The sequence below is a fragment of the Crinia signifera genome, chromosome 6, assembly GCF_055691185.1.
Source record: "Crinia signifera chromosome 6, ASM5569118v1, whole genome shotgun sequence".
NCBI lineage: Eukaryota > Metazoa > Chordata > Amphibia > Anura > Myobatrachidae > Crinia > Crinia signifera.
In genome coordinates this window covers 130,903,910-130,922,974 of record NC_139222.1, presented here as the reverse complement: position 1 = coordinate 130,922,974, position 19,065 = coordinate 130,903,910, and the positions used below count along the sequence as shown (strand labels likewise).

Below are 19,065 nucleotides of genomic sequence, written 5' to 3'. Positions count from 1 at the left end.
AAGTAGTCACACTTACTCGCAGCTGTGACTAATTTGCAGGTTATTGAAGTGACCTGAGAGTACAGTAAGTTACTAACAAATAAAACCAGTTTTGGCTGTATTTTAAGCATTACAGTTTGCTAATGCTCTAACACCCCGCATTGATGGTCTTCTTTTAATCCATAGTGTCAATTTATAGGTGATAAAATAAATCCCAGTTGATAAAACAGCAAGGTACGAACACCAGATGACTATATTATTGGGTAGTGAACATGTTTTTTTCTTTTATTAATGTGACACATTTGGGTACATATAAATAAACATTTTCTCTTCATATGTAGATTGAGGTTAGGGAATTCTGTACAAAAATAAGAGAAAATAGAAGACAAAAATATATAGTTAGGATTTCGTATATAAAATCTGTGACAATGAACTGGCCTTGTAGATATTTACAGTACAGTGCCTTCAGCAACAGATGCACCATTTAACATTCCTTCCCCAGACACAGTTAGGGTGCCCTTCTCCTGTCGTCTCTCAGCAGGCATGAGGAGATTACGGAAAGTTTCTCTTCCAGTGGACTTTAGCCACCAAATGTCACATGACCGTCTTTGTGGGATGATTGTACCATCATAAAAAAAGAGAATGTTCAGCTTATTTAATATGATCTTCCAGATACAACTCCATTCACTCAGTCGAGGCTTCAGATCCATAACAAATCTAGTAATATTTTACAAATCCCAGCACTGTACTTGTGCTGCCTTTTATACTAGGCATATGAAATGGAGCATCAATCGTTTTGTTGAAACACCCATCTTAAAATTTAGTTTTTCCTTCAAGAGGCCTGTTTCATCCTCATTTTGGGGCAATTGAGCCCCAATTATAGTGCTACAGAAGTGCAATAGTGCTTGAGGGTGCATGGCAGGATACCCCGGTTGATCTGGTGGAACTCAACCAACTGGATCAGGTCAACAAACTTGGTTTGGCCATCATCCATAGAGAAGTAAGGTTTATCATCTTCCTCACCCTAAAAAAAAAAAAACAATAGGTCATGACTTTTGCAATCTTTATAGTCTTTGTCATCATCCTGACTTTACAGGTTTTTCATTTTTGGTGCTTATCTGTCATCCAATATACTGTATGTTCAGACCTTTATTAGCACAATATGATGGGAATCTTGTGATGCTTTGATATGAAAAGGGGAGGGAGATTTAGGAGGGTTCATGCACTAGTTATTTCAGTGTACTTCACATATTGAAACCACAATTTTTTAGATCCGGACCTAACGGTATCTGGGGACAATCACTCACATGGAGGTGCTCACTGGAGAGTCTATCAGGTATGAAGAGGAGAAAGGCAGCCACTCTCTTGTTCTGGGAGCACTCTTAGCTTGTATATATAGCTTAGCTTTTCATAGTGTAGGTTAAGAATCTGGAAGATTGTTCCAGATAAAAGGACGCATACAAAATAAATGCGCACAATATAGACATTGAATGCAAATTAAATCATCACAGGTATTCGTAATTGTTTGGCAAATGCCCAAATCAATTAAAGCCTGGAAAAATATACAAAAGTAAGCAGTACTGTAATACGTCAGTTAGAGAAGTTAGGTAGACAAAGATATATCTACAACATTGGTCACAGTGACTAGTCTATTCTTATCCGACATGAACTGATACAGACCCTATCTGCTTCCTACAGGTTAGTGAACCTTGGAGGAATAGATTATCACTGATTGATACGCCTAATACTAACAATAGCAATACAAGTGCAGTTTGTTAAATGTAATCAGTAAAAATACATTTATAGATATAGACTTAAATATAGGTACACCTAATGTCTGAGACAGAGGGATGGTATATGGGAAAAGTCACCCAACAGTGTGTGAGACAGCTGCTTCTCCCCCCATCACCTTGTGGAAGGTCCTGGTTGCCTATATATGTGTTATATATATTTATTGTCCTATGTGGATGGGGTAAGCGTCACTGTGGGATCGACTTGTGTTACTTCTATCCTGGGGGGCAGATTGATAAGTGATTATAGACACTGAGTAATGGTGCAGTTCCGGTAACTGGTCAGCGTGGATGATAATTATTGGGGGACAGTTATTTTCATTACAATCCCTGGTTATCAAGCCAGCTCCCATATAACAGATGCTGATGACCTCACAATGCATTACTGCTCACATGCTCTGAGCTGCTTGGCTTGGGGTTCATTTCTTCAAGAGAACTGGATGGAAGAAGAGCCATAACTAGGATAATAGTACCAGATGTTTAGAGAGGTTGCATCCACTAACCAAAAATGGTTGCATCCACTCAAGGCAAGTGATGGGTGGACACTTTAAAGAAGCTGGCCCAGAAATATGCATATATATATGCAAACTGAAGAGACGCCAGAGCAGTATAGTAAGGGGAAAGCTAGAAATACTGTACATGTTTTATTTGATGATTAGGAGGTCAAAAGGGTGTCACTAATATAAATATAGAATATGCCCCATTTATTGGAGAACGTTTATCTCCCTACTAATGAATTAATGCCCTGTACAGACGGTTTAATGATTCAGGGTCACTTTCTATTCGATTTTGACTATATACAGTAGTCAAAATGTAATTGAAATTGATTAGAACGGTTTTCAGCCGCATTCTATGCCAATGCACGCTCCCGTTCAGTCTATATCCAACAGAAAAATAGACTGTGCAGGCAAGTCTATATAGAATAGATCAGATATGTACTATATAGTCAAAATCGAATGGGTACACTGTCCAGTGCATTTCGATCCCAGTCTAGCCACCTACCGGTAAGATGAGGTAGTGCTTGATTTTCTGTGAGTGACACAATGACAATACAAAGCCTTTGGGATTTCTTGTGCTTTCCCGCACCAGGAACACTCTGTGGGAGGCAAGGAAAGAGATTAATTACTGCCATAGGGCTATTAAGGGAGAGTGCATGGGCTGATTACATGAATTGCTCAGACAACCACTGCAATAAATGATATAAACTGTGGCTGGATGAGGCAGGTTGTGCTAAACTATGCAATGGGAAAAGATCATTGAGAAAGCTGACAGGATTGTAACACAAATCCCCAACATTCTATAGGAAACGTAAACACTAAACAAATGAAGACACTAATACAGTATTTACAGTACACATGATAATGACATGATTTGATGATTGATATTTTATATAATTGCTGTTATTTGAAAAGGAAATACAGAATTAAAAAGTGTTAAGACTGAGAGTAGCTGACAATATGATGACAAGAATGTCTCATCTTACCCATCCGCCATTCCTTGTTGGGTTATGAGGCGTTGAGTTTCATCGCGCGACAGACGCCCATGGTACCACGCCTGAGTCTTGTGTATCACTGACAGCATGGAAATAACATACATTACTTATTACTATTTCAGTTATGCTCATCTGCGTATTACTAAGGCTTGCATTAAGCACATAATGTTAGAGGCAGAAGTAGGCAAGGGTCATAAAACAAAAGAGCATATATGTTTCTTACAGAACATGAATAAATAAATATACAACTTACACTGTGTTCACACTGCCAGTGTGATGAACATTGGTTTTACCTAGCATTTACTGTATATGCCAGGGACTGCAGTGCTGGACCCCGTTCTCACTGTTAAGGCAAATTCCCAGGTGAAGCAGTTCTACCCGGTAATTTGGCTTTTAACACATTTTTTTTGCAGTGTGAATGGGTCAACCCGTGCCGGCATATCCGGGTCTCCAACCTGTGTAAAAAGCAGGGTTGGAGACTTGGGAATTTCGACATGGGTTGAAGTGATCACACTGTAAAAAAAAACCTGTGTTAAAAGGCAAATTATCGGGTCGACATGCTAGAGCCGGGAATTTATAAACCCATAATTGAACCATAATGAATAAAAAATATTGCTGGTATTAAGGCAACTGAATTAATATTTCATCATAATTATATATATAATAATGTGGACATCAAGGCCTCTTAATTGATAATGTAGGCGCATACCAAAAATATATATATATTTATAAATAAATAATAAAATCAATAAAAAAAAAAATCTTTAATATAAACGTGTCACAACTCGGGGGTGCACCGCTGACCACCACACACACAATTCAAGACCCAAGGGTCAGTATTGGGCGGTGATGTTAAAACAGAAGAAATTTCTTGAATGATAGTCAGTTATGACCCCAAGAACATTGAATTAATACAATCGTTTTTCCTAATTTTTCCTGACTACATAGTGCGGTTCCCCTAAAATATTCTCTCTAGTGACCCAGGAATTTGCCTAGCAGTGAGAACGGGGTATAACAGAAATGTAAAGCATGCACGCAACTAGGACAAAGGACTTGCTGCAACATATAGGGACTACAACAATATGTAGGGACTATGCAGCTGTGGACCTGCCACATATCTTATGTGATTTGCATAGAGTTGGCGAGGGGGACCTTATGCAGCATTTTCTAAAATGGGAATTCTATTGATGGGATGTTACCCATAGCAACCAACCAGTTTCTATTTATTTTCTTCTAGAAGGTGCTGAAAAAATAGATGTATAATCTGATTGGTTGCTATGGGCAACATCACATTTTCAATCTTATTAAATTTACCATGCAGAATGCACCTTGTAGTGATGTACATCTGCATATCTTCAGTCCATTGACAAAAGGTGTGCTGAGGAATAATTAGGCACATTGTCAACATGGCTATGGATCATTGGATAGACACCAACTAGGTCCACAAGCATTAGATCGACACCACTAGGTTGACACGGTCATTAGGTTGACACCAGCATCATGTTGACATGGGTTTTTTCACCTTATTTTGACCCGGATGTCAACACAGTCGACATGGACACTGAAACGTGTATGAAAGCTCATCATGCTTCGGGCACACTATTTTATTCTCCCACCACTCCGTAGTGGATGGTAGGGCATGAAATACCGCCTGTTGGCACATGTCGGCTCAAAAAAAAAGTGAAAAACCCTATGTCGACCTTTTGACTATCAACCTTCCCCATGTTGACATAATGCTTGTGTCACCTAATGACCCTGTCGACCTAACACATGTCGACCTTCCTGCATGTCGACCTAATGCTTGTCGACCTAGTGACCGTATCCCGTCAACACACCTTTATGGAGAATGTAAATTGTATTTGCTGCCCTAAAAATAGTTTTACTGCATTTTAAACAGTATGTAGTTTCCTTTGTGTGTGCCTTTAGCTATCAGTAACATGGAGCTGCAGATGTAATGTGTCATCGGGTAAGCTCGTTAATGTAAATTATTAATTGCTTCTTTAGCCGTTTCCTTATTAAGCAACACCTTAAAACTCATATGGCACATTGGCACAGCCTATCTTTAAGCAGAAGAACACACAAAATTGTCTTTTGATAGAAATACAGGGCCAAATGTAATAGGGTGTATCTGAAAGCGAGATATTTTGTCAGAGTTTTTCTATTTTTTTAAAGAGGCAATCATTTACACTGAAAAAAACGGTTTGCTTTTGCCATGCAAATGATTGGCACTTAAAAAAAAAAATATGGAAAAACTCTCCCAAAATCTCACATTTTTTGAATCTCGCTCTTTTACATTTGGCCCACATTGTTTACAATATAGGTGAGAAAAGTATACGCTAAGCCGTATGTGCCTACCTGCACTGCTGTGTGTAGTCTGGCACGGGGTGGGCAGACTATAACGGTGAGTTGTTTTTTTCTGCAGGAAGAAAAATGCCACTTTATATACAGTATACACACACAGCTGTGATGTTATTCTGCAGGTGGTAGAGGCCATACACAATGTCTTTTGGGCTGCAGATGCGATGCGCTCTCCCATACACATCCCATCGCAGAGTACATAAATGATGTGTTGCACGCAGGGCTTAAAGTGCTCGTGCAGAGATGGGGGAGCTCATTTCTCTATGCCACCTAAATAAACCCCCTCCCCTGCCCCCATTAGGGTCAGTGGTATGGCTTTTGGCATCCCCCTGCAAACTAGAATGCTTTTTTTGTGAGAATTACCGTTCAGGACCAATGTGGAAGTTAAAATGTTTCCACCTCACCATTTGAGTTCCCCTTCACTTTAACCCCTGGTTGCACATACTTTTTTAACTAGATTGCATCGTATTTAGTTCTCAACGCACACTACTTTAGCAAATCACATGCGTTTTGAACTAGATGCGATCTTGAGTAAAACGCACGGTGCGCATCGCACCACGTATGGGCGGCATTAGTACTTAAGGGCAGATAGAGCATATATATGGCAATGCACCTACAGTATATAACAATGTGCTGCACACAGCAGGTTCAATAATACAATTACAATAGTGACAAGAACTAAGGAACTAGTCAGTGCCACTTCCACTGACATCTTCACTGGAATCAAGGCCTGCACGTGCCGCGTGATTTGCCCAATGTCCATTGTTTGTTCATTTTAGTTTCTGCAACCACTTTTTATACATTAATTGTACCAAAATTCAAGGTGTAATAAAAATACTCACTCTCCACGATTGCGCCTCCTCAAGTGCGACAGAGAGTGCTTCAAGTGGGTTCTCTATTACGCGACCCGTACACCCCGAAAAATCCATTGGAACCAAAGTGCTGTCAGATACGCTGTGCTGTGAGGAGCAAAAATTCAGTTACAGTCTGGCGCCTATGAAAATTGCACAACAGGTAACTCAACAAAATTTAGTATGGACCCGAACAGTTTGATGTTTTCTTTAATTATAGAAACATGCCAAGTAATATCTGATTGGTTGTTGTGGAATACACTGCCTTCTTTCATAATTTTCATATCTGGCTTGCATTGTAGGCGGGTCTGACAAAGCGCCACTGGCAAAGCTTCTGCACAGGCATTTTTTGGGGGCGCATGCGGGCATGTGGGCATGTCGTGGGTGTGCGGCCTAATCAGTGGGAAGTATATGCAAAGATCTTCAATCAAACAATCAACTTTATTGGCCATGTATGCTTGCGCACACTAGGAATTATTTGTGGATTTACAGTGCAGCATCAAGCAGGGATGAAGGGGGGGTGAAGGCATTACATACATTACATTAAGACATTACATGTGGGGAACACATACCCGCCGAGCTGCACAGCGACTAGGCAGCCATCAGCGGTGCCACTGGTCGCCGAAACAGCCAGGTAGGTAACAATACAAGCAGAGACAGTACAGTTATCACACAGGGAACATAATTGGCTGAGCTGGACAGCTCCTAGGCAGCCATCAGCGGCGCCATCTTGATCATGTTGCTCAAAGGCAGCAATAATAATATTATTTTTAATTTTTTGTTGCACTTTTCTTCCATTTTTTGGGGGGACTGTCCACATCCCGCCCAGGGCGGTGGAGGGGTGCATTTGTGGGTCTCCTCTACCTGACGCTCCATCTATTCAGTGAAACAGAGTGGATTGGGGGCATAACTAGCAGCTTCCACAGTGCTTGCCATGCCCCCATAGTGATGGAAAACAGCATAGGTCATGCCGTATTTTGGAGGGCGCACACGGCTCTGCCGAGCAGGATTCCCGATCACTGTGACCTGAAAGTTGGAAGGTATGCCAAAACCCATGAAACAAATATAAATGACATCATCTGTAGGGATGCAGTTGATTTGCCGGCGGTCGGGATCCCGGCGGTCGGAATCCCGACACTGGAATCCCGACCGCCGAAATCCCGAAACTTTCTCCCTCCGTGGGTGTCCACGACACCCATAGAGGGAGAATAAAATAGCGTGCCGAGCGTAGCGAGGCACCGGGCCCGCTGCGTGGCGAGCGCAGCGAGCCCGCAAGGGGGGGCGATCCATGTCCCCCCCTTGTCGGGATTTCGGCGGTCGGGATTCCAGTGTCGGGATTCCGACCGCCGGGATCCCGACCGCCGGGAAATCGTATCGGATCCCATCTGTAGACAGATAATTTTACAAAATGAGGGAACAGTGGCTGCGTGCGCCCGAACAGAGCAACAATAGCTCCATTGACCACCAGTGCACAAAACACTTGAATTCCCCCACAGAGGTGAGGAGTAGCTTTAGATTTTATTACATAGAATAATAGAAGACGTGCACTTTTGTTACATAATGAGAAAAAACTTGGAGAACAAAGAGAAGGTATGCTCAAAATATTCATAATTATAAAAACAGCAGAGTGGGGGTGGGGTGGAGGGCTGGGTGTTTGGGAGATGGGGAAAGTCTACCCATCATTCCACTAAGAGCGTTGTTCTATTTCTTTAAAATCTACTTGTATTAATAAGACAGGGCAATATACTATTTTTATATATACCAAATTTGTCCCAAATAACTAGTTACAATAAGCAGTGTCACACCTAACCACACCCAATAATTATTTCTTATTACAATATGAGTGCAGCTGCTGTCATCTGCCACAGGTATGGATGTTAGGAAACACTGCCAATGAGTAAATGTAGATCGTTTCTACAGATATGTATCAAGCATGTTTCCATGAATTGCAAGTGAGGCCAAGAGGCGGATTCTGAATCAGATACATAGTGGCTGTATCAGCCGGCAGCCTGACTTACTATCTTGCTTATGCAGGATTCAGTAGGGTTAAGAAGATGAAGGGTAATGGCATCTGCAAAAGGAAACCCATTGATTTTACATCAGCCACCACAACTGTCATTGTGAGTAGCACATTCCCCTGCCTTATGCAAGTTGCCAGAGATCTGTCAGAAACAGGCTTCGCTTCCCTTTATGCTACATAACTCGCACAGACCAACTGACATACAGCCATGACACTCCCACCAGACAGGACGGCTCCTGCGCACACATTGTTTCCATCCAAAAACACCCAATTTCACAGAAAGACTGGTCCGCCTGCTTTTCGGATGAATCAGAAAAGATGAACATACACAAAAGTGTAAATGTGCATCTCTGAACATGCGCTGTATGCAAAGAAATTGCCTTTTTGCTTCTGTCCTGATACGCTTGACTCCATGGGCGTCTTAAGAGAGAAGGCCCACGTGCAGCCTACTCTGCCAGGGCCCTCTGCCGGGAGCAGTAGGGTCTGAGCACTCTACTGCACATACACGAACTTCAGCTGTGTTGTGGAGTCTATGCATTAGAGTGCTCATACTCCACTGTGAAGACACAGATCGACAAAGAAATGGGCGCCATGCCATTGTTCCGGTGGTTTCTAGAGTGCTCCAGCCACTGCCGCTGGACTCCAGAGGGTATTAACAAAATAAACCCATTATACTGTAGATACGCCACTGCTTGAACCATAATCAGCCTCTATATATATATATATATATGTGTGACAGCTGTAAAAAGGACAATACTTTCTCTTTGGTAATTTAGTTGAGTATTATTATTTATTAATTGTCTTTTCTTCTCTATTTCTTTTTTTTTTTTGCATATTCTCATTTAAACAGGAACATTCCAAACCACTGTATCTATCACCACCTCACAGTACTGGAAGCCACTGTATCTATCACTACCGCACAGTACAGGAAGCCACTGTACCTATCGCCACCGCACAGTACAGGAAGCCACTATATCTATCACTACCGCACAGTACAGGAAGTCACAGTATCTATCACAACCTCACACTACAGGAAGCCAATGTACCTATCATCGCAGCACAGTACAAGAAGCCACTGTATCTATCACCACCACACACTACATTAAGCCACTGTATCTATCACCACCTCACAGTACAGGAAGCCACTGTATCTATTACCACCACACAGCACAGGAAGCTACTGTATCTATCACCACTACACAGTACAGGAAGCCACTGTACCTATCACCACTGCACAGCACAGGAAGCTACTGTATCTATCACCACCTCACACTACAGGAAGCCACTGTATCTACCACCACCACACAGTACAGGAAGCCACTGTACCTATCACCACTGCACAGTACAGGAAGCTACTGTATCTATCACCACCTCACACTACAGGAAGCCACTGTATCTATCACCACCACACACTACATTAAGCCACTGTATCTATCACCACCACACAGTACAGGAAGCCACTGTATCTATTACCACCACACAGTACAGGAAGCCACTGTATCTATTACCACCACACAGTACAGGAAGCCACTGTATCTATCACCACTACACAGTACAGGAAGCCACTGTATCTATCACCACCTCACACTACAGGAAGCCACTGTATCTACCACCACCACACAGTACAGGAAGCCACTGTACCTATCACCACTGTACAGTACAGGAAGCCACTGTATCTATCACCACCTCACACTACAGGAAGCCACTGTATCTATCACCACCACACACTACAGGAAGCCACTGTATCTATCACCACTGTATCACCACTGCACAGAACAGGAAGCCACTGTATATATCACCACCACACACTACATCAAGCCACTGTATATATTACTACCACACAGTACATGAAGCCACTGTATCTATCACCACTGCAAAGTACATGAAGCCACTGTATCTATCACCACTGCACAGCATAGTTGCCTACCCTCCTGCATTCTGCAGGAGACTCCATGAAATAGCAGCAATCTCCCTCTCTCCCTCATTAGTCTAGCAATCTCCCTCATTTCACCAAGCCCACATTACACTGTTACATTTTTGGGGAAAAAGGAATGAGAGATAGATACATTTACATTGAATCATCTGCACAATTTCCTAGCACTTTACTAAGTATAGTAGTTCTTACTAAATGCTTTGGGACTCATCTACATTTGGATATAAGTCATTTTAAAATATTCCTCTCAGATGTAGCAGTACACAATTACGCTTCTAGGTACCACGTTCACACTCTTTTTGCACAAATTCTCCATATATGGAAGTAGACACTCCCTTTGGGTGGAGCTTGACACTCTTCCTCAAAATTCTACTACCAACTATAATCTCCCTTAAACTAGTTTTCAAAAGTAGGCAACTATGCTGCACAGTACAGGAAGCCACTGTATCTATCACCATCATACACTAGAGAATGCCACTGTATCTATCACCACCACTCAGTAAGGAAGTCACTTTATTTCTCACAACTGTACAGCACAGGAAGCCCCTGTATCTATTACCACTGCACAATATCTATTATATTCTAGAAGGTGCTAAATAAATGAGAAGTAGATTTTGCTGGTTGTTATGGGCAATGCCACCTTCAACAGAACTCCCATCTTAGTAAATAAACCCCACAGTATCACCACCATGCAAGTCTAGAACCGACTGCATTTATCACCACTGGACATTACAGAAAGCCACCATATCTATCATCACCGCATGGTACTGATAGTCACTGTGTATAATCGCAGCACAATACTGAAAGTCATATATCTTCAATGTACTATAAAATATTGGAAGCCATTGTGTCTATGACTACTGCACAAAACTGGTGGTCATTTTAGGAGGTAGATATTGCTACAAAATATATGGTACTTGTTTCCTAGCACGGCCACAAATCTTGGCCATCGGGGGTAATTTGAGTGGCCTGCGACGCAACCGACGCGATGCCCCCGATTTTTCCATTGAAATGCATTGAAAACAGTGAAAAATCGGGTCGGTCGCGTCGTGTGCACCTAAAAATGCTTAAATGGTCCAGACGCGATGCCCCCGATTTCCCCATAGGGAACAATGTTAAATGCCTCAATTTACCCGCGATGACCACGATTTCCCATAGGAAACAATGTTAAATGGATGAATTTACCCAAATCAGCATAGGAACAATAGTAAATGGGCCAAAAACACCCCTGAACATAAAAATGTCCCCCCAAAAGTACTACACGCCACCCCGCGATCAACGTGAACCCGAAGCGTGGCGAGCGCAGCGAGCCCGCGAGGGGCGGCGGTACGCGTCCTCCGACCTTTTCATGCCCTACTATCCACTAGGGCGTGGAGTGAGAATAGAATAGTGTGGCGAGCGCAGCGAGCCCGAAGCGTGGCGAGCCCCGCGAGGGGACGCGGATACCTTCACAGGTAAACGCGTCCCTTCGCGGGCTTCCCAGGTGTCCGCGTCGCCATGGACACCTGGGAAGCCCGCGCGTCTTCCCTGGTCCACGCCAGGTCAGACACCGGCGCTTCCCCCGCCCTGTGCTAGACAGGTGCACTATTATTGAAACAGGAGGGGAACTATATAGTTGTGGCACATTAATACAGCGCCCATATGAACGCTGTATAGCCGATTAAAAAAGGCGCCAATAATATATGCGTTCCAACAACCGGAAATACGCATCCTGAGTGCGTTCCAAAGACAGGAAATGGATCGTACTTGTATAAAAACGCTGTTTTATACCTCTAAAATCATTGTATATTCTCTAATAAAGTAGTATAAATGTTTATATATACCTGACAGGTCTGCCTCCTGTCAGAACCTATTCTTTAGATGAAATTGGTCAATTGGGTAATGTTTTTACTGTTGCACATTGCACTTCCTGTAATAGGGTATAAATAACCTGTCAAGCCATACAGCAGTATCCCTTTGAAAAAGTTACCAGTTAGGGTAACGAAACGGGTCAGGATACATTGGTTTATTGGGACCTGAAGCTTTACAGCGGGACACTCCTACATTTACTTGCCTGGTACCATCTGTACCCAACTTTATTGCACCCCTACATTGGAAAAATCCTGTTTGGGACACTACCACCAGCCTAATTGGGAAGCCGTTTATCATTCTGTGCAACCGTCATTCCAACTAACGGACAGTAAGTTCTGAGACACAGCGGCCGAATTCATCCCAGCATGGTTATGGACACCCATTCATTCGGATCCCCAACCAACTAAAGGGGTAACCAAGTAGGAGAACGCATAATTATATAAGCTCGGTCCCATTTATACCATTTTATACTTAATTGCTTTTATGGTTGAGATACCATTGTTCTTATTATTCATTGTATGAGCATAATCGATTATTGCTTTTTTTATATGTGCTTAAATAAATTTATTTTTATTGTGATACCCAATTGACCTAATCCAATTTTTTACCTAGCGCTCCACTTCTTGTTTTTCTTTTTTAATACCTATTGTCTCAAGGAACTGACCTTCCTTGGTGTGAGCTGCTCAGGTCACAAACACCCCATCCTCGGCGCCCCTCTCTTACCTTTGGTAAGAAACCCACACTTTTTTTCTATCCTTAAGGCATACTTGCCTAACATTCCACAATGGCAGGAAGGCTCCAAACATTTGGTGGTCCTCCCAGCCCCCCCAGGAAGGTGGACAAGTCCACTGCTTTCCCAAGAGTCCTCCCTTTGCCAGCCACAATAGAGTACAAGGAGGAGGGGGCAGCAAAGTAGTGACGTATGCCTCAAGTAAAAGTATGGAGGTGAGGTCTCAGAAGTTCCACAGCAGCCACCTACATTAAGTACAAGGATCCTCATAGACAATGATTTTTTGATAGGCAGACTTGGTGGTGCCCCCCCCCCCCCCCCCAGATCCTGGCGCCCTAGGCAGCTGCCTAAAGCTGCCTAACGGTAGAGCCGGCCCTGGCTTCACCTATCTGCCAATGTGACAATGATTAATAGTGCTGAGGATCAGGAGTCAAGGCACACTGTCTGCACAAGTGTGCAATGCATTACTGGGAGTTGACTCAACCCCATAACACTTTGCACAAGAGGTCAGAGGCTGAGAGGCTTATGCTGAGCTCTGCTTGGTGAAGCTCATCATATGCTACTCAGGCCTATAAAAGATAGCAGCAACAGCTGCCTTTTCATGGGAGGGTTTTTAATAAGAGGCAGTGCTGAGCTTGTCAGGGCTCCTACAGAGTAAGGTACAGAGGGACAAACACAGGCTTTTCATGTGGTTATATATATATATATATATATATATATATATATATATATATGTTTATATTAATCCCCCCCCCCCCCCCCACTGCAGTTGACCATTGACCAAGTTTATACTGATTTTACTCTGTGTTTTGACAGTGTAATATTCTCCCGTGCAGTTTGCGGCCAGTAATGACAAGTAGGAGGGGCCCCCATTTCTAAAGTGCCCCGAGCCCCCCAAAGGCTTAATCCAGCTCTGGTTGGAACACACTGCTGCAGTGCACAGTATAATTGGAGAAATGAGACTGAAAAAGTGCACTACCGTACATTGCAGAATACGGTTTCCTCATCAGCGCCGATCTTATTCAAATGTTTTACCCCACATTTAAGGAAATAAAACTTTGTGGGACAAGCTTTGGTAATCTTTCTGGAGAGCAAATTATTATTATTATTTGAAAAATCTTACTGTAAAATGTTTCCCACTTTCCCTATAATCTTTAAAAGTCACGATTAGCAGTTTCCCGAGTCACTACAGACTGGATGTAATAGCGCATGTAGATCGGCCTGCATTACCTGTTTTTTTAGTTCTGTCCAGGATTGGGGACTGCGCCTGGAGAGCTGGAAATTTTTATAGAGTTGAGCTCCATACTGTAAAAAAAAGAGGAAAGGGCAATACACACCATGAGTATATATATATATATATATATATATATATATATATATATATATATATATCTGTCTATATATAGATATATAGAGAGAGAGAGAGAGAGAGAGAGAGAGAGAAAGAAAGACAGAGAGAGAGAGAGAAAGAAAGAGAGATAGGGATATAGATAGATAGATAGATAGATAGATACTATGTTAGGCATTGCTCAGAGCAACAGAAGATTTGGGGCAGGATGTAATGCCGCCCGATACTTTTTTTTTTTTTTAAAGGGGCAATCACTTAAAGTTACAAGGCATCGTTTTGCCTTGTATTTGACTGCCCCTTTAAAAAAATAAACGTCCGAGTTCGGCATCCCGCACGGGCAGCATTCCATACCACCCATTTTTTTCACCAAGTTCACCTTAAACAGCCGAATCGCAGTAAGCCAGCAGGTGCGAGACTGCTCATCCTCACTAGACAAAATCTTCAGCCCTTTTGTGCCGCTCCGCATCTTGTAAGGCTGGAAAGAGGTTAAATTAACAATAAATGACTGAGAAGGACAAAGACAGAGAAAGCTCTAAGTGTACAGCACATACCTTTAAACAGAACCCAAATTCTGTGGGGGCGCTATAGAGCTTCTTGCCTTGTGTCAAGCAATACGCATTGGATTCATTCACATCAGCAAAATACTGTAGGTGTCGAGGGTCCTAAAAAGTGTTTGATTATGTTATCAAAAGGTTTTTACAAATAGATGTATCTGAGTATCATATACTTCATAAGAGAATGGTTTATCTTTTTTATTTTTTTTATTTAGAGCTATCTAAAACAATTATGCCAGCTACTTATATATTGAATGCCTTTATTTGCACTTTACAATAGGGAACAAAGAACAATAAAACAAAACTGAGTAAGACCAGACAGACAAAGTGCTAAGAGTGCTTTGTTTGCAAGCTTAGGATCTATAATAAAAGACATTTGTGGATATTACATGGGGGAAATTTACCGGGTTAACCCTTTGAGTGCCAGCGTCTCTGTGAGAGATGCGCAGAAATATCTGCTAAAAACGTCAGCATGGCTCACATTTGTTATATTAATTCAACTAACTCAAAGGGTTAATTAAGGTGTCACTTGGCAATTTAAGGGCATAAAAGAATATGCATTATACAATTTTTTTTTTTATAAATAAGGGCTTAGCTATGTTCTTCCGTGCTAAATATGTACCCTTGACTTCAGAAATATTATGCATTAGCTTCTCCTAGCAAAACACCCACAGCAAAGCATTAATTAGATATAGAGGCTGAGCATAAAATTCAGCCCTTTACAATAACTAATGTGTCACACTTGCTGTTAATTTTAGATTTTTTAGCGGACTTGGGGGCAGATGTATTAACCCTGGTGAAGAGATTTATTATTATTTATTAACAGTTTCTTATATAATGCACACATATTCCGCAGCGCTTTACAGAGAATATTTGAACATTCACAGCAGTCCCTGCCCCAGTAGAGCTTACAATCTATATTCCCTACCACATATACACACACACAGACATTCTGGGGTTAATTTTGTTGGGAGACAATTAGCCTACTAGTATATTTTTGGATTGTGGGAGGAAACCAGAGTACCCAGAAGAAACCCACGGAAGCACAGGGAGAATATACAAACTCACACTCACTCAGACTCGCACAGTTAGAGCCATGGTGGGAAACAAACCCATGACCTCAGCGCTGTGAGGCAGTAATGCTAACCATTACACCATCCGTACTGCCCCAGTAAGAGATAAAGAGAAGATAAAATGCAGATAAAATAGGAGATAACGCAACCAGCCAATCAACTCCTAACTGTCATTATTCAAACATAGCTGATTAGTTGCGTTTTCACCTTTTACTTTATCGCCATGTTATTTTTTCACCAGGCTTGAAACATCTGCCCCTATGAGCTAAATGGTGCAGTTGTCAGATCCACCCTTTCATCAATATACTCTACGCTATGACAACTTTATCCATTCCTAGTGTTGGGCACAGGTGGTGCATGGCACCAATACAATGAATGCATTTGGTGTTGTGCACTGATTCTGGGACAGAGCAATCCCTGTCAGCATTCAATCTTCTTGTGATTCAACCCAAATTCTATGTATATTTGTACTGATTAATAAGGATCATGGGACACTGGGCCTATGGTAAGATGGCCAGTGGTTAGCATACATGTCCGATCATGGGGACAGTGCGGATGTGCAAGACCCGTTCTGTGCTTATGTCCCCTACGCTACAGCCTGATTGACAAGCTGAGGGCAATGGAGGGTGGAGAAGGGTTTGCAACTGGCTCCTTTCCTCTAAATGGAGGTGTGTCGCCTCCGTTTTGTAAGAGCACAGCAGTCAGAATCTGCATCTGGTGACCACGGCTGAGAAATCAGAGTAACCTGAAGGCTGCAGAGTGATCTGATGGTGCATCTGAAAACACGACAGCAGATAAAGGTAACAAGCAGGTGGCGCCCCAGACAACTCCTTGCAGATCTCATACTCTGAATCAGGCTCTCTGACACTACAAGATTGCAGGTTCCAGATTATCATGGGAAATAGAAGACTTGTTTGTTATGACAATCTCCTTACATGATAGAATTGTTAACTTGCTTTTGTAACTGAATCACAATACTATTAGTAATGAGAAGAAGATATCCTTTTCCTTTTATATATGCAGTAGAAGTCTGCTTGATATACTGTATATACATGATGCGTTTAAGGCACAGTGGATTTACCTTGGAGGTCCCCTTGGCAGAATAATAGAGACCAGAGCGTCGTAGAAAAAAAAAGAACCGCTTCCACACTTTACGCCCGCTTTCCTTCATATGCAAGTAACCCTGGATCTCTGGCCAGCTGCCCGAATTGAGGAAGTTCTGTCAGGAAGATTAACCGTCCGGTATAAAACAGATTACATGTGTTTAAAGTGATCTTTCTGCATGAGCAGTCTAAACTCGCGTCACTTGTCAAGTCTCTGTAATTCTAAACTGTATGGTGCTTGCTTCAGCCTTCTCCAAACTGTCCAGTCACTGTACACAATGTCCTGGGCACTGTCAGGCCATCAGCAAGAATGTAGGAGAGCAGACTTATACATGTGAGCTGTCTATTGCGTAGTGCGGGTCAGGATCCTTGGTTGTACTTGTCATTTACGTACCTGTATAAGCTCAGAATGAGAGAGTCCTTTGTGTGCCTCTAAATTCCCTGCTATCATGTCCTCGGGAAATAATGCATACTGAGAGAGAAAAGTAAAATGTTGGTCAGATCATTTTCAGCTCACAAGTTACTGCAGCACACATGAGGTAGTAATGGAACAGATGCAGTCATTTTCCTGGGTAGTTTAGACGTTGGAATAAATAGTACAGCACCCATCAAATGCAACAATTAATGCCGAACCCATCAAATGCAACCAATAATGATGCACCCAGTAATGCAGCACCCGATAATGCTGCACACATCAAATGCACCCAACAATGCTGCACCCAATAATGCAGCACCGATCAATTTCTTATGAAGTGTAATTGCTTCTGGCTAAAAGCTTTTAATGTTTCATGCCAGCATCAGACAAGAGTAGACTCTCTGGGTGAAATTTAATAGGATGGGAGATTCAAAAAGTGAGAGATTTGGTAAGAAATCTTCAGGTTTTTTAAAGCGGCAATCATTTACATTGCCAAACCAGTTTGATTATGAAATGTAAATGATTGCCACTTTAACAAAAACTGGAGATTTCTTACCAAATCTCTCACTTTCTGAATCTCTCATCCTATTAAATTTTACCCTATATACCTTCTCTGGTACCAGTATGAAGTATAATATTAAAGCTACAGTTTATTACTGAACTTGTACCAACAAATAGGAAACTGGTTTGGATGGCACTAATGGTCAGACATTGGACCTCATTCAGGTTCGGATGTAATTGCTTCTCATGTCGTAAAGTACCAATTATCAGTAATCTGTACATGTGAAAATCCTATGGTCCTATGATGATGGAAGCAGTCCAGCATCCAACAGTTAGTGATTGACAGATTGATTTAAAAAATTAATCTAATAAACAATATATACACTAAACATCGGCACTCACCTTTCCTAGTTTTGGGGTGCCCTATGGCTTGTGACCACATAGTTTAAACAGACATTGTAGGGGCTCTGCACACACTAAATTAACTGATAATAAATGTAGTCACAAGCCATAGGGCACCCCAAAACTAGGAAAGGTGAGTGCCAATGTTTAGTGTATATATTGTTTATTAGATTAATTTTTTAAATTAGTCTTATTGTGGTCACATTCTCTCATGCACCCTGTTTAACTAAGATTCCATAGCTTATGTTAACCATTTCCCTAGATGATTAGTGACAGGTGTGTTGGTAACTGTTCACCTATAAAAGCACAGTCTTCTGTGAGCTTTAGACCAGATAGCATGCCTGGAATCAAACATTGATGTGATAGCTATGTGTATTGTAGCCATTTTGAGCTATAGTGTTAGGACCTGCAGAAAAGTGGGGTCCCGTGAAGGGGGCTGCAGGCTTAAATGCATTGATCAATTCATGAACATAATCTCCACTATTTTTATTATCAGTTAATTTAGTGTGTGCAGAGCCCCTACAATGTCTATATATATATATATATATATATATATATATGTATATACAGGTCGAGTATCCCGTATCCGAATATCCGTTATCCGAATTATTCCGAAATACGGACATTCCAGAAAGTGAAAAAAAAAAAATTTTTTGCTAGAAACT

The 19,065-nt window shown here is 41.8% G+C and overlaps 1 protein-coding gene across 11 annotated transcripts in view; it reads right to left on the bottom strand.

The window, feature by feature from the left end:
- Positions 1 to 246: 246 nt before the first annotated feature.
- Positions 247 to 19,065, bottom strand: part of GRB7 (growth factor receptor bound protein 7) — a 110,607-nt gene continuing 91,788 nt past the window's right edge. For all 11 annotated transcript variants that reach the window (XM_083147207.1, XM_083147208.1, XM_083147209.1 and 8 more), the window contains 10 exons: positions 17,477 to 17,554; positions 17,061 to 17,198; positions 14,904 to 15,014; positions 14,729 to 14,827; positions 14,235 to 14,309; positions 6,462 to 6,578; positions 5,617 to 5,677; positions 3,253 to 3,340; positions 2,772 to 2,865; positions 247 to 1,003 (listed from right to left, as the gene is read on the bottom strand). In XM_083147207.1, coding sequence (XP_083003333.1) covers positions 857 to 1,003; positions 2,772 to 2,865; positions 3,253 to 3,340; positions 5,617 to 5,677; positions 6,462 to 6,578; positions 14,235 to 14,309; positions 14,729 to 14,827; positions 14,904 to 15,014; positions 17,061 to 17,198; positions 17,477 to 17,554 — 1,008 coding nt within the window. In that variant the 3' untranslated portion in view covers positions 247 to 856. The remainder of the gene's footprint in view (positions 1,004 to 2,771; positions 2,866 to 3,252; positions 3,341 to 5,616; positions 5,678 to 6,461; positions 6,579 to 14,234; positions 14,310 to 14,728; positions 14,828 to 14,903; positions 15,015 to 17,060; positions 17,199 to 17,476; positions 17,555 to 19,065) is intronic.